The sequence below is a fragment of the Zonotrichia leucophrys genome, chromosome 11, assembly GCF_028769735.1.
Source record: "Zonotrichia leucophrys gambelii isolate GWCS_2022_RI chromosome 11, RI_Zleu_2.0, whole genome shotgun sequence".
Taxonomy (NCBI): domain Eukaryota; kingdom Metazoa; phylum Chordata; class Aves; order Passeriformes; family Passerellidae; genus Zonotrichia; species Zonotrichia leucophrys.
This window is the reverse complement of record NC_088181.1, coordinates 1,597,881-1,613,431: the sequence shown is the minus strand read 5'-3', so window position 1 is coordinate 1,613,431 and position 15,551 is coordinate 1,597,881. Positions and strand designations below refer to the sequence as shown.

The window sequence follows — 15,551 nt, the reverse complement described above, 5'->3', positions numbered from 1 at the left end:
TCCTTGGCTTCTAGAAATGGGATTTTACCCTTTTATCCCAAAGATTTCAGCCTGAAGGAAAAGGCTTCCTCTCTTCTTTCCTTCCCATGTGTCCTGTGACATCCCCCAGGGCTGCCAGGGGCACAGAAATTGGGAATGCTCTTGGTTCTTCATATCCATGAACATTTGTAGGATTTTAAGGGTGAAATGGATGGCTCTGCCCAGCTCCAGGTTTTTGTAGGAGCTCAGTTCCTGCCTGGAATTTCTTCCTTTTTAATTTTGCAACTTTTGGTGCTGTTAAATTAACACAGAGAAGAAACTTGGCCTGGTTTTGCAAAAGGAGCTGCTGGGTAAGAATTCCTGCCCTGACTCCTCTGGCCTTGTGAAAATCAGCTAACAAAAGTGTGAGGTTCAGGATTTTATTTGAAATGTATCCTGGCAAGGTGGAAGTGGATTTTTAAAGGCAATTTAGCAGAGGGTTTTTCTCTGCCTGCCTTTAGTGCTGTGCAAGGCTGCTCAACCCCAGTGCTTTCAGTTCAAACATCTTGGATGTCATTAAGCTTTGATAAAAATATAAAAGTGAAGCAGGTGAGTTTAAATTGCTGGAGCATGTCCACAAATTTCTCCTCCCCTTTTTAGGGGGGAAATGTGTGATTTGAAATGTTTCTGAGGAGGCTTTAATAGGAACAGATTGGCTCCTTGCTGGTGCATCCAGGCACAGTGAGGAGGAGCATCTCTGTCCCACCCATTCAAGCCACAGGACTCTGATCAATCCAGGAGCATCATGAAGCATAAATTCATCCTTCATTCCCTAATTTGAGATACTCCAGAGCCCAGGCTGTGAAACTTCCACCTCACTGAGATGTTGTGGAGCTAAAACCTCCTCACTCCTGGGAACTTCTGCTGCCAGATCCTCAATTTCTGCCCTGAGAAGCTTTGACCTGCTTTGAAGAGGCTTTCAGCTCACTGAGGCATGCCCAAATAATTCCAAAACCAGGGAAAAACCCCTTTTTTTTTGCCTGAAAATGTCCATTATTGATTCCTTTTCCTCCCTGTGACAAGGCTGCCCCAGCTCATTTATCCTGGGAGCAGGAGAGTTTGTGAGCCTGGATGGAATTCCCAGTGCCCTGTGCTGCTCCAGGCTGCTCACACACTCAGGGAAGGAACATTTGACACACTTTGAGCAAAAGGAGCTGGTTTGGAACAGAAATAGTTGTGCAGCTGGGAGCAAAGGCAGCTTTGCCTGAATTTGGAAGATTTCTCAAGATAAAAGGCTGCTCAGTGAGAGGCATTAATACAGCCCTGCCTCTTGCCTGAGCTGCAAGTCCAACAAGCTTATCTGGGGCTTAGGAGAGTTAATTTTTTGCTTTTATAACTGGTTTTGAACTAGGAAGAAACTGGCTTAGTTTTAAGGCACAAAAAAAGGCCAAGTTTATGATGAGGGAAGGATGAAACCTGGGGGTTTCTGCTCTGCCACTTCTGTCATTGCTGCTGGATTTAAAGCATTTCCATGGAGCCAATTTTTCTCAGGTTTTTGTGATATTTGTCTTTATGTTTCCCTAAAGGACAGCAGAAAGCAATTAAAAAACCCCAAATTTAAATTTAAAATTTAAAAAATTTAAATTTAAAATTTAAAAACCCCAAATGTACAAAAACCCCAAACAACCCCTAAAAAACATCTCAAAAAGCCCCAAAAACCTTTCAGGATTTCAGAGATCTGGGATAAATTGTGATTTGCAGATTAAATAAACCTCTCCAGAAAAACCTCTCGGAATTCCAGAGATTTGGAATAAATTGTGATTTGCAGATTAAAAAAACCTCTCAGAATTCCAGAGATTTGGAATAAATTGTGATTTGCAGATTAAAAATCCTCTCTCAATTCCAGAGATTTGGGCTAAATAGTGATTTGCAGTTTAAAAAACCATCTCAAAAAAACCCCTTGCAGAATTAAAAAAAAATTAGAATAAATTGATTTGCAGATTAAGACAACACTTAAAACTGGAATTAAACTTGTCCTGTTCCATCATCAGGCAGTTTTCCTTTTAATTTCCAACTCACAATTTTTTTTTTCCTGCTGCTGATTTTACCCTTGGACATCTGGGCTTTGTTTTGGGCCATTTCCATGCAGGGTAAGATTGCTGCCAAAATCTGCTTTGTTGGTTTTGGGGAATCTTGGAGCAGCAGCCCAATCCCTGAATCCAAGGAATTACACCCCAAAAAACCCTCCCTGCCTGGATTTTCTGAGCCCTTCTCACTTGGGCCATCATTTATTGTGTTTCTTATCATTTCTGCTGATGGAAATTAATAGGAAATTATTACAACTGCTGGATGCTGTGGATTTTATAAAAGCTGCTGTGCAGGTCAGTGTTTTGTATTTCAATGTTTTATATTCCTCACCATCAGAACATATTTGTTTCCTCCCATCCCTCTAAAGGTCTCCATGTCAAACACAAAAAGCCATTTGCTTCACTTAAATACTTTTTTTTTTCTTATTTTTTTGCTGCTGCTTATTTGCAAGAAAACAGAAAACAAATTTCCTGAGTCCACGTGGCCCTGGCAGCTTTGATATTTGTGGTGGCCTCTCTGGGCTGACCTTTGTGTGCACACAGAGTCACTTCTCAGGCACTTGGGCAATTAAAATCCTCAATCTGAGCTGGCTCTTAAAGCCAATCATGATTTGTGCAGGAATTTGTGAGCTCAGATCAGGCTTGATGTGCTCAATGAGGAGAGGATTTGTTCAGCTCCATCCTGGGGAACTGCTCAGAGCTGTTGTCACCAGGAGGAAACTTCTGGTTTTTCATTTGGCTTTGACCTTGTCAGGGAAATCAGAATTTTGCTGGTGAGCCAGAACCAGCTTCAGTGTGCAGAGGAAGCTCAAAATGTGGATTTTCTGCTGCTCTGGGCCCTGCTGATGCTGAGATCATCTCGTGTTTATCAATTCCCTGATAGCAGCAGGGCCCTGGGGGCTTGGGGAGAGCCCTAAAATGCAGCTTGAGGTGCTTCTGGGAGTGGTTTGGATTTATTTTCTGGTTTTAACTCCTCTGCAGACCTCCCACAGTATAAGGAACAGCATTTTCTGGAGTGGGACTTTGATCTTGGGAGTTTGCAGCAAATTCTGTTCGTTACCAGAAGATTTTGGGGGTTCAGGTGCTGGGAAGGCTCAGTTTGCTTTACTTGGGGCAGTGTTTGGTGTGACTGGGTGGCTTTTTGGTGGGAAATCACCTTTCCTGTGCAAAACCAGCTGGACAAACAGGGAAAAGTGTCAGGAAAAGGTGAAATGGCAGCTTAATCAAAGATCAGTAAACTCTGATTTCATGATGGATTGCTGGGTATGTTTAAAAAGCAACCAGACTGACATTTGTAGCATTTCTGCTCCAAGGGTTTTTAAAATAACAGGTGGAACTCTGCTCATTTATGCCATGGGTTTGTGGCAGCACTAAATGAACTTGCAGAGAGCAGCTGGAGTGAAACATGGGACACATTAAAATGAAGATGATTTGTAATTCTATGGCTCTTTTTTTTTTTTTTAGGGTATTTAGAGCTTTTGTGTGGATGTGACCCAGTCAGCTCAGCCAGTTCCAGTCAGGCATTTCTATAATTTATGGGATTTTTTTTCTGTGGCTGCCCCTGGATCCCTGGCAGTGCCCAAGGATGGGGTTTGGAGCGCCCTGGGACAGTGGAAGGTGTTCCTACCATGGCAGGGGTGGGATGGGATCTTTGTGATCCCTTCTAACCCAAACCAGTCTGGGACTCCATGAAATTCCAACCTCAAGCTCTGTCATTGTCTGTGAAGGGCAGCACACTCCAGGCTGGGACAATATTGCAATCAGTTTAAACTCTGAATTTCCCTCTTGAAGGGAAACCATATTCCTGAATTTCTGGAATCCCAGAATGGTTTGGGGTGGAGGGGACCTCAAAGCTCCTCTCCCTCCAGGAGTGGGTTCCTCAGGGCCCCATCCAGCCTGGCTTTCCAGGAGCTCCAAGAACCTTTCCTTGGGAAGCAGAGCACAGCAGGAGGAGTCCCTGAGGGTGGGGTTTGCCTGCCTGCCCCCTTTGCTGCCCATAACCAGAGCTGTTCTCCCTGCAGGCTCGCGGGGACTGATGGACGTTCCCGACAGCCCGGAGCGAAACCCCTGCTCTCCTGAGGAAGAGGACCAGCAGCTTTCTGATGAGGAGGTCCTGAAGGAGAGCGGCTCCGAGCGGGAACTCGATGGGGAGGGTGGCCAGGGGAGCCTCCTGGGCGAGGAGGAGGAGGCAGGCAGGGCCCTGAGCCGGGCAGAGGAGGAGGAGAACCACTCTGACGAGGAGGAAGATCGGCTGAGTGAGGCCAAGTCGCAGGAATCCGACACCAACGAGCAGGGCGTGGAGCTGAAGAGCCCCCGGCCCCGGAAGGGGGAGGAGGAAGACAGGACAAACGACCTGGAAGTGTCCTCTGTCACCAGGGAGCTGGATGAGCACGAGCTGGACTATGATGAGGAGGTTCCCGAGGAACCCAGCGCTGCTCCTGCAGAGGAGGACGGGGAGAAAGCTGCTGGGGAGGATGATGAGGAAGAGGAGAAAGGAGATGATGCCCCTGAGGATGAGAAGAAATCCAGCAGTAAAAGTGATGATGAGAAGGATGGGCAGGATCCCCTCAAGGAGAAGAAGAAAGAAGAGGATGATGGGGAAATCGATGATGGAGAAATTGATGTAAGTCGGAGGTGGGCAGAGCCCTGGGGTGCTTCTCCCACTGCACTTCCTTCCTCCTCCTGGTGGGAATATCCCTGTCCCTGGTGTGCAGGGAACCCCTTCCCTGGAGGTAAGGCCAGAGCATGGAGCAGGCCCTGATCCATTTGCTGAACCAAAACTTTGTGGCAGAGCCATCAAATGAGCTTTGCACCTTGCCCTTTTCTGTTGTATTTATTGGCTTTATTCTTGATTTATCCCTCTCAGTGTGGGGAGGCTGCAGTGCTGTGAGAAGCTGCCCTGCCTCAGCTCCAGGGGCACTTGGGAATGATGCTGCCAGCAAATCCCATGGATGGGGTGGCCAGGAGCTGTTCAGATTGGGGGGTGGCTGTGCTGCTCAAACCCTGATCCTGCTGCTGTTCCAGCAGCATCTGGGTGCATGGAAGGGCAATGGAAGGTGCTGGGGTTTCTGGAAAATTCCCAAAGCATGGTTTGGGGATGGGGTCAGGGATGTGCAGTGTTTGAATCAACCAAGATACACAGAAAAATCAGAAGTGGGGTTTAGTTGCAGGTGGGGATTAGGGAAAATCTCACCTTTAGCCATGGCTGTGCTCAGCAGGGAGCTCTGCAGAGCTGTGCAGCTGAACTGCAATTTCCTCTTTTTCCATGAGGGAAACAGGGCAGAGTAATTCCAGTAAAACCCTTCCTGTGGGCTCCTGGTTTGGAGGTGCATCCCAGTGGGGGGAATGTGAGGAGGAATCGCTGGTGCAGAGCTCCTGGGCTGGCTCCCATTGCACAGCTGGGCTAGGGTGTGGGACTGCCCTGGGACAGGCAGGGAAGCCCTGGAATGGGCTGGGGTCTCTCCTGGGGCTCCTCAGCTGGGCAGGGGACATGCTCTGTCCTCCCAGCCCCATTCCTGTGGCTCTGAGCTGGGCACAGCAGCCTGGCAAGCTCCTGAGCCTCACTGCACACACCCTCCTCCCTTTTCTCTAAATTTTGTGTGCTTTTTACTCTTCATAATTCATCAACAAGTTTAATTGCTTTCAAAAGTGACATGGTTTTTCACCCTCGTGCCCATCCTGGCAGGTGATTTTGTTCAACACGTGTTTTCCAAAGGTTTTGTGTATTCCTGAATCAGTTAGAAGGAATTCCAGTATCTTATGGGCAGAAAAAAAAAAAATTGCTGGAGCCCTGACTCTATGCCTGCTCCTTGATTAAAATATGAATGCTCTCCTTTGGAGCCTGAGGCATTCTTGGGAGCTCTCCTCACAAAGCAGGAGATGAATCTGTACCCTGGTTTTCATACATTAACTCATAACAGCATTCTCAGCTGCCTGATTCCAAGGAGACCTCCCAGAAATAAATACTTCCCCCTTTGTTGCAGACTTCACACAGCTCTTTTGAAAGCAGCAGAGTGGAGCTGCTTCTCCCATTCATGCAGCCCTGAAAGCCAGCCCCAGCTTTGGGGAAAACCTCCAGCTCTGCATTTTCTTCTGCTTTCAGCCTCCTGGCGTGGAGGGAGGGGAATATTAATGCAGATTTTAATTGGAATAAAAGTGCAGGCTTTGAAATCCGGTGCTGTTGAGGAGAGCCCTGTCCCTGGCTGGCTCAGGTTGCAGCAGCAGAGGCTCCTCACGCTCCTCTCTGTGCTCCTGGGCTTGTCTGCAGCCAAGGGATGGCTTTTCCTTCTTGCCAGCTGCTCAGTGCATCAAAGGAGGGAATTTTCCTCATCTTTTCCACCCAGAGAGTGGCTGTTGCCAGGCACAGGGAAGGCCCATCCAGATGCTCCCTCTTCATGTGTTTCACATGCTGGAAACAGAAATGGAGGCAGAGAGAGAGGGAAAACCAGGGTGTCCTTTAGGATAAAATCCTGATTTCCTGACCAGATACCCCTGACACACCTCTGGTCTTTGTACCTTTGTCTCCTGCATCCCCAGCTCCTTTGGGCTTTCCAAGTGCAGCCTAACAAAACCAGAGAAGTTGTTTTTTTTTCCTTAGAGAAAGGAGAAAATGCTGGTATTTGAAAGTTCCAAGAACTTCTCCTCTGGAGGTGTTTCATGGCTGTTATTTCTTAATCTTGGAGCAGCCACCAGAATTGTCTCCTGGGGCTGCAGTCCCTGGGGATGAGGCAGAGTTTTGTTTGAGCTGGTTCCCAATTCCACTGTGGAGCTGAGGAGTGGAAGGGAAGGTGGAGATGACTGGAAGAAATCTGTTGGATTTATCCTGAAAAGTTCATTTGTGAGATTGTCCCTGGAGAGGAACTCTGGACAGGGGTATGGAGTGATGGAATGAGGTGGAACTGGCAGGATTAATTTGGATTTTGGGAAGGAATTCCTGGCTGTGAGGGTGGGCAGGCCCTGGCACAGGGTGCCCACAGAATTGTGGCTGCCCCTGCATCCCTGGCAGTGCCCAGGGCCAGGCTGGATGGGGTTTGGAGCAGCCTGGGACAGTGGAAGGTGCTTTTACAGCCACCTGGACTCTCCTGTCCTCCCCTTGTGCAGGTGCTCTGGGGCATTCCTGTAACCTGGCCTTGTTCTTCTCCTGTGGTTTTGCCCCAGGGTGGCTCTGAGTGTTTGAACAAGACTGGGAAATGTCAGGTCCCCCATGAAATGTCAGCTTTGTGTGTCTGTTCCAGGATGATGACTTGGAAGAAGGGGAGGTTAAAGACCCCAACGACAGGAAGGTGAGGCCCAGGCCCACCTGCCGCTTCTTCATGAAAGGTAACCCCACCCTGGGGGCTGGAGGAGCCAGAGCTGCTGCCCTTGCTCCTCTTTGGGGATTTTGGTTCTCCATTAAGCTGCTGTTACATGATAAATTCTGCCCCGAGCGTCCTCAGTGCCACCTTGCTGTTTGTTGGTGGCCAAAGCTGAATTTTCATGGAGCCACTACACAGAAAGGGTTTTGCCATCAGCATGGTGAGCCTGGAGGAGGTGAATAAAAGGAGATTTTCAGGGAATAAAACATAGACATTGTGGCTGCCCCTGGATCTCTTTAAGAGTCCAAGGCCAGGCTGGACAGGGCTTGGAGCAGCCTGGGGTAGTGGAAGATGTTGGGATTGGAACTGGATGAGCTTTAAGGCCCTTCCAGCCCAAACCATCCCATGATTCTGTCCCTGTTTGTTTGGGATGCTCTGTGGTCCTTGCTTTGCCCTCAGGTTTCCTGTGAAAGGCAAAGCTCCCAATGGGAAATGTTTGTCATTAACAAATGAGGATCTCATAGGCTTATTCCTACATTTAATTACCAGAGTGTGTCCAGCCCTCCCTTATCCCACTGGAATAAGGTTCCTGTACATTGATCCATCTGTGTGTGGATCTGTTTGTCCCCTCTGGCAGGCTGAGAGTGCCATGTATGTGCAAACAGGTAAATCCCAGCCCAGCTGGAGAGGAGAAAACTCAAACACCTCCAACAACATTACTCCTTACAGGGTTTTACCTGCCTGGTGAGGGTTTTTTGGGGGCTGGGGTGCTGCTGGGAGCAGGGTCTAACAGCTGTGTGTGTGTGTGTGTGTTCCCACAGGACACTGCACCTGGGGCATGAACTGTCGCTTTATCCACCCCGGAGTGAACGACAAAGGAAATTACTCACTCATCTCCAAACCTGAGCCCTTCTCCCCCAACGGGGCCCCTCCCATGGGCCCTCACCCGCTGATGCCAGCCAACCCCTGGGTATGGAACCTCTCCTGGCCATTCATGGCTTCTGCACCACCCTCCCCATCCCTGCACTGCTCCAGGTGGGCTTTTGGACAGCCTGGGCTGGTGGGAAGTGTCCCTTCCACTGGAACCAGATGAGCTTTGAGATCCCTTCCAACCCATGATCCTGGGATTTTCCTCCTCTTTATTTGACCTAATACCTCAGCAGTTGGACGTGTGATTTTTAAATGGAGATCTTGGAGTTGCCAGTAGAGGGGGGTAAAATTCCACGGTTTCCCAGCTTAGTCCTGCTGAGGCACATCGGAATAACTCTGAGTAGCTTTACCAAGCACAGCTTTGCTGTTTCAAACTAACTCAAGTGTCTTCTCCTGCTCTCCTCACCTTCCCAACAGGGAGGCCCAGTGGTTGATGAAATCTTACCTCCACCTCCTCCAGACCCTCCCACAGAAAGTGCCTGGGAGAGGGGACTCCGGCACGCTAAAGAGGTAAATTCCTTCCTCAGGGAATTGCTGGCTGCCTCCAGAATCCACTAAAAAAAGCTCTTTTTGGAGCACAGGTGTCTTGCTCTTTCTCTGTTCCTTTTGCCTGTTAATCTATTAATTGTGATTGGTTGTACATCACAGTTGTTAGACAGCCAAGAGGAGCTCACATCCAGGTTGTGGGGTGTTTATATTCAAAAAAAGTGGGAATTTGTAGCCCTTAACTCCAGCCCTTCACAAAGCAAAGCTTTAAGCTGATCCAATTTGCCTCCCTTCAGTGCCTGTTTCTCCAGTTTGTGATCACTGCAGGGGAGAAACTTCTGTTTCCTGCTGTTCTGAGCTGGTGGAACAGGGAATTAATCAGGAAAAGTCTCCAATATCCTGCACATTGTGAGGGAAGAAGGTGCTCTGACTGCAGGAAACCTCCTGAGGGCAGGATTTTTAATATTCCAATTTCTCCCTGCCTCAGGAACCTTCTCTCCTCACATTATTTTTGTGCTCTTTAAAAAGGTATTAATTTTTTTTTTTATTAAAAAAAGGTATTTGTGGTGGTTTCAGTCATTGGTTTTTCTGGGTTTGGATTGAAGGCACTTGAGACAGTAATTTGTGTTTGGACTCAGGTTTATTATTTTTTATTAGTAAAACAGTCTCACTACTGTGAGTTCAGCAGCTTTTCATTAGAGGGCACAAAATGGCCAACAGTCTCTTGTTCCAAGGTCTTTTAAAGCGAACCTATCCAATTAAGAACTGACACCTAGATTATGTTCCCTTTTATTTTTATTTTTTATTATTATTTTCCCTATTTTCCTTTTTAACTGATCTCAAAGAGCCCCCAGTGTGGATTTTTTTTTTCTGCCCAATTACAAAATACCACCCAAACCCCTGAAGAAGGAGGAAGAAGAAGCATGAAGAATAAAACCCTGTGCCCTCCATCTCCCTTCCATCCACAACATACTAAAAATCCCAGAATCTGAATTTCTCACCAAGTGATACACCTCCACTACTCTCTATAATCTATAGATTATAGATTCCACTTTTATGGATTCTAGTCTATTCTGGAGTTTAGGAAACTTTCTCCATGAATGAGGATCAAAGTCAGTGAAGAAGAAGAAGAAGAAACCCAGGATGACACCTTATGCCCTCCATCTCCCTTCCATCCACAACACACTAAAAATCCCAAAACCTAAATTTCTCACCAAGTGATGCACCAACACTATTCTCTATAATCTATTTCACACTTTTGTGGATTCCAGTCTATCTTGAAGTCTGGGAAACTTTCTCCATGAATGAGGGTAAAAGTGAGTGAAGAAGAAACCCAGGACAGCGTCCTGTGCCCTCCATCTCCCTTCCCTCCACAACACACTAAAAATCCCAGAATCTAAATTTCACACCAAGTGATGCACCTGCACTACTCTCTATAATATATTTCACACTTTTGTGGGTTCTAGTCTATTCTGGAGTTTAGGAAACTTTCTCCATGACTGGAGGTCAAAGTCAGTGCTTCCCTAGGGGTCAGGGCACCCCAGAGCAGACACAGAAATATTCCTGGGTTTCCACAGGTATTAAAAATATTCTTCTTTTTAAAAAGGTATTAAAAATACCTTTCTCCTCTTTAAAAAAGGTATTAAAAAAAGCAACAATGAGGAAGGAGCAGGAGCCTGACTTTGAGGAGAAGAGGTTCACAGTGACCATCGGGGAGGACGAGCGGGAGTTCGACAAGGAGAACGAATTCTTCCGGGACTGGAATTACCGCATCACCCGCGACGTGCGGGACCCCGCGTAAGAGACAGCCCTGGCAGCTCCAGGGAGGGACCCCTGGGTGGGGCTGCACTGCAGGGAGCCTGCCTGGGGTCCCCTGGCCCTCCAGACACCTCCAAACAGGGAGCAGCTCCCTTGAACAGGAGCTTGAGAGCTTGAGCCGCCTCCGCTCGCTCCGGTTCAGCCCCACCTTCCTTCCCGGTCTCCTTGAGCCCTTCCTGCCTCCAATCTCCTTGAATTCTGCTCCTCCTGGGCTCTCTCCAGCTCTGCATTGCCTCCCTCACACCAGTGTGTTCTTCCAGCTTTTTTTCTCCCTTTTTTTCCTTATCCCAACCATGAGAATTTAAAAGAAACTGAGGGCTGGCGAGGTGCAGGAGCGGGTGTCCCAGTGGGCAGAAGTCAAATGGATGGCCCAGTTGATGGCTTGAGACGGCATAAGGGTTTAACAAACACCTGGACTGGTCCCAGTTAAAGCTGGTTCCTGGTTTAACAAACACCTGGACTGGTCCCAGTTAAAGCTGGTACCTGGCCACAACAAGCCCCCTAAATTTAAGTGTTCAGGTCGTTGGGGTTTTAAGGTTTAAATTTAAAGTGTTGGAGACCTCAACCCCAGCTCTGGGATATTGTTTGGGAGTTCTCAAGCCAAGAAAAGGAATGGGAAGAGAATTTTTGGGAAAGAGGTTTGGATTCTGCAGGAATACAGGTGGATTTGTTTCTCCTTGCTTGTGCATCCTCTGTTCTTCCTACATGGACAAATTATGGAAATATTTCCACTCCCAGAGGGTTTGCAAGGCTTAGTTCTGTTTATTTTAGAGTGGATGAATTACAAAAAAAACCTCTGAAAAGGAGCAGATTAAGCTTTTGTTCAATATTCTTTGATTTGCTCTGTGGTGCAATTCCTTTCCCTAATTAAAAAAAAATACGAAAAAGCATGTCTGCAGTTCTGCTGCCTGAAGGAAAAGAAATTCCTAAAGTATTAATATTTTCCTGAGTTTAATTAGCTCTGGATCTTGGCCTTGTGTTCCTCTCAGAGGCACCTGGGGTTTACCCCAGTGTTCTGGGGCTGTTCATCCATTATCTTCATTTTATGACTGCCCTATAAAATGCACCAGCAATATTTTGGCTCTCTCTGATGTAGGAATTGTTAAGAGCAGGCCTGGTTTTCATATAGTCCATAAAAAAATGTATTGCACATAAGCAGTGTTAAACAAAACTCATCCAACAACTGGAATTCCTGAAAATTGAAGGCTGTGTGAACAGGCTGTGGCATTAAAATATCTTCATTGTGTGTGAAGGGAAAAGTTATGAATCTGCTGCTGTAAGCTCTAGAAAATGCTGATTTTTCTCCTCCCCACACACAATTTGTTGCCCAGCTGGACACCTTGCAGCCACCTGAGCACTGGAAGTGCAGCTGGGATGTGGAAAATGCTTTCAGCACTGTCTTGTGACCTGTGGAGTTGTCTCAGTAGTTCATGAATCCCTTTTTCTTTTTTGAATGACTATAGGGAGGTGGACATCAAAGAAAACATTAACTATGGGTAAGCAGGTCTTTGATTCCAGTACTGTTACAACTGTAAGAGAATTTTCCTTTGCCTTTCTTTTTCATTGCATTTCCTCCAACTTCTGGGGCCACAGACAGACCCTGTCCCCTCAGCAGCTGACTCAGTGGAGAGATTGGATTATTTTTAGGGTGGTGCCAATTATTTTCTAATGATTTAAGCACTGAATTACCCAAAGACACAGCAGTGATCCTTTTTGAAATTAAAATAACCCTCCAGTATTATAGGAAGGGGAAATTTGGGCTTGAGGCTGTGTGAAAAAGCAGAGTTTCCTTTCTGGCATGGCTTGAGATGTTTTTCTCTCTTTGAACACCTGATGTCACTGAATCCAGGCTGCTCTGGGGCTGCATCAGGAGTTTGTTGCTGGCTGAAGCATCCCAAATCTTGGTTCTCCTTCCCTTGGCTTATTGCTTCAGTCCAAAAGAGAAATCCTAAATTATTTAAAAGCACTGAAAGAAATACAGGTACCACTCACAGGGCAGCACCTACATCTTAACCTGGTTTGGGTTATTGGCACTGTAAAAATTCAAAAAGTGGCCTCTTTATTCCTTTTTTTTAATAAATCAGAATCTCATTATGGATAATCTGGAATTTGGGAGCATTTGCTGTGGAATCTCAGCTCTGCCACTGATTCCTCTGTGGCCCTGGAAGTTTCTTACTCCCTGTACCCCCTCCTCATCCTCACAGTGGATCTGATATTTGCACTCCAGGTGCTTGGATGTTGTTGAGTTGGGGAATTAAAACCATCAAACAATGAATAGAAATCAGGAGATGGAGGAAGCAGCTTTAGGGAGGGTGGGGTTTCCATCCTTCTCCTCCCCAAAAATCCTTCATTCTGCAGCTGTGTGTGTGCCACCAGCCCATGGCTGGGCCAGCAGCTGATTCCCAGTGCAGGATATCAGCTGGAGAAGTGGTGCCTTCATTCCAGGGGGCAATTCCAGGTCCAGAGAGTTGCTGACCTGCCCCCAGAGCTCCACTGCTCCCTGTGCAGAGCTCCTGTCCTGCACTGGTGGCACTGGTGGCAGCCATCCCTGCAGGGACAGGAGCTGGGGCCTCCTGAGGAGTTTGGGATGAGCTGTGGGTGCATGGGCAGCAATCCCAGCTCTCAATCCACGAGGCAGAACATGTCCTGCTCCCTGTGCAGGCACTGGAAGGGGCTCTCAAAAGCACTTTCTGTGTTTCATTTGATTTGAAGGCTGAATTTTTGGTAGCTCTTTTTTTGTGGTGTTTATCAAGAAAGGTTTGTGCTTTTCTCTGATAAGCCTCGCTTAAAAAAGACTATTTGGTTGGGCTGTGTGCAGAAAATAAACATCTCTGCACAGCCCTGCTGCATTGAAGGTGGTTTTGTTGTCCCAGTGGCTGAGCTGACGTAGCACAGAGTTTTTGTGGTGCCAAGGTGCCTTTTCCCTCTCTAACACTCCCTGTTTTTCATTGTAGGCTTGATCCCTATGCAGATCCCTATTATGACTATGAAATAGAGCGCTTCTGGCGTGGTGGGCAGTATGAGAATTTCAGGGTTCAGTACACAGACCCCGACCCCTACCGTAACTACAGAGTAAGTAAGGAACTCCCCCTTCCCCCTTTTCCTTCCTGACTTTCTTCCAGGTTCTTCTGGGCCTTGGCACAGTTCCAGGGCAGTGCTTGAAGCAGGAGTTTTCAAATAGTTCAGTCTTGGCTCAGCCCCAGCACAGAGCACGCTGGAGGTGAGGGGATGGAGGATGTTCTGTTCCAGCACCATGAGGGTGAAAGCAGCGTGCCAGGCTGGGGAGGGAGGCTGGGAAGCTGCCTGATGGAAAAGGACATGGAGTGCTGCTTGGCAGTGGCTGGGAAAGCCACTGGCACCTGGCTGGCACCAGCCCTGGCATGGCCACAGCCCCAGGGCAGGGACTGTCCCTGTGCTGGGCACGGCTGAGGCCACACCTGGGGCTCTGATCAGGTTTGGGTCCCTCCAAGACAGACCTGGAGGGGCTGGAGCGTGTCCAGAGAAGGGAATGGGGCTGGGAAAGGGAATGGAGAATCCTGAGGGAGCTGGGAAGGGAATGGAGAATCCTGAGGGAGCTGGGAAGGGAGTGGAGAATCCTGAGGGAGCTGGGAAGGGAATGGAGAATCCTGAGGGAGCTGGGAAGGGAATGGAGAATCCTGAGGAGCTGGAAAGGGGCTGGGGAATCCTGAGAGAGCTGGGAAAGGAATGGAGAATCCTGAGGGGGGAGGAACGCTGGGAAGGGAATGGAGAATCCTGAGGGAGCTGGGAAGGGCTGGGGAATCCTGAGGGCTGGGAAGGCTGGAGAACGGGGCTGGAAGGGGAGAATCCTGAGGGAGCTGGGAAGGGAATGGAGAATCCTGAGGGAGCTGGGAAAGGGAATGGAGGATCCTGAGGGAGCTGGGAAGGGAATGGAGAATCCTGAGGGAGCTGGGAAGGGAATGGAGGATCCTGAGGGAGCTGGGAAGGGAATGGAGGATCCTGAGGGGGCTGGGAAGGAATGGGATCTGAGGGAGCTAGGGAGGATCCTGAGGGAGCTGGGAAGGGAATGGAGGATCTGAGGGGCTGGAAGATGGAGAATCCTGAGGGAGCTGGGAAGGGGCTGGATCCAGGAGAATCCTGAGGGAGCTGGGAAGGGAATGGGAGGATCCTGAGGGAGCTGGAAAGGGCTGGGGAATCTTGAGGGAGCTGGGAAGGGAATGGAGAATCCTGAGGGAGCTGGGAAGGGAATGGAGGATCCTGAGGGAGCTCAGGGGGCTCAGCCTGGAGCAAAGGAGGCTCAGGGGGCCCTCCTGGCTCTGCACAGCTCCTGCCAGGAGGGGACAGGCCCTGCTCCCAGGGAACAGAGACAGGAGGGAACAGAGAGGGAACAGCCTCAAGGTGCACCAGGAGAGGATTAGATTGGATTTTAGGAAAATTCTTCAATGGAAAGAGTGTAAAGCATTGGAAAAACTGCCCAGGATAGTGGTGGAGTCCCCAGCCCTGGAAGTGTTCAGAAAACCTGTGAGGGTGGCACCTGGGGACATGGTCAGTGGTGACCTTGGTGATGGTGCTGGCTGAGGGTTGCACTTGGTGATCTAAAGGTCTTTTCCAACCTTAACAATTCCATGTCTGAGGTGGGAAGGTGGTTCCTGCTCATGCTCCTTGGCTGCTCCTCAGTGTAGCTGTTGAGCAGTGCTTGCCCATCCTTGGATGTCTTGGAGAGGGAGGGAGTTTCCAGCAAAGTATCCGGTTGAAAACTTCAGAAAGGCTCTGAACCCTTTCCCTGCTCTTCCTTTCCCCTCATGCAAACTTTGTGCCTCTGGAGCAGTGACCAAACCAGCCAGTCCTGCTCAAAGGGGAGCTTTTCAGTGCTTTCCATCAAATCCTTTCAAAAGTAGCTTTTTCCTTGCTCTAAATCCTTATTTTCTGCAGGACAGGAGCCTGGGCCTCACTGTGGCCACACATGACCAATTATTTTCCTGGTGCTCATTTGCACAGT

At 48.4% G+C, this 15,551-nt stretch overlaps 1 protein-coding gene across 4 annotated transcripts in view; it reads left to right on the top strand.

Annotated features, from left to right (window-relative positions):
• ZC3H18 (zinc finger CCCH-type containing 18) overlaps nucleotides 1-15,551 on the top strand; it is a 47,662-nt gene that overhangs the window by 1,629 nt on the left and 30,482 nt on the right. For 2 of the 4 annotated variants that reach the window (XM_064723166.1, XM_064723167.1), the window contains exons 2-8: nucleotides 4,067-4,668; nucleotides 7,280-7,364; nucleotides 8,161-8,309; nucleotides 8,687-8,779; nucleotides 10,395-10,552; nucleotides 12,037-12,069; nucleotides 13,528-13,645. In XM_064723166.1, coding sequence (XP_064579236.1) covers nucleotides 4,081-4,668; nucleotides 7,280-7,364; nucleotides 8,161-8,309; nucleotides 8,687-8,779; nucleotides 10,395-10,552; nucleotides 12,037-12,069; nucleotides 13,528-13,645 — 1,224 coding nt within the window. In that variant the 5' untranslated portion in view covers nucleotides 4,067-4,080. The remainder of the gene's footprint in view (nucleotides 1-4,066; nucleotides 4,669-7,279; nucleotides 7,365-8,160; nucleotides 8,310-8,686; nucleotides 8,780-10,394; nucleotides 10,553-12,036; nucleotides 12,070-13,527; nucleotides 13,646-15,551) is intronic. The other 2 variants (XM_064723168.1, XM_064723169.1) reach the window with 1 other exon arrangement.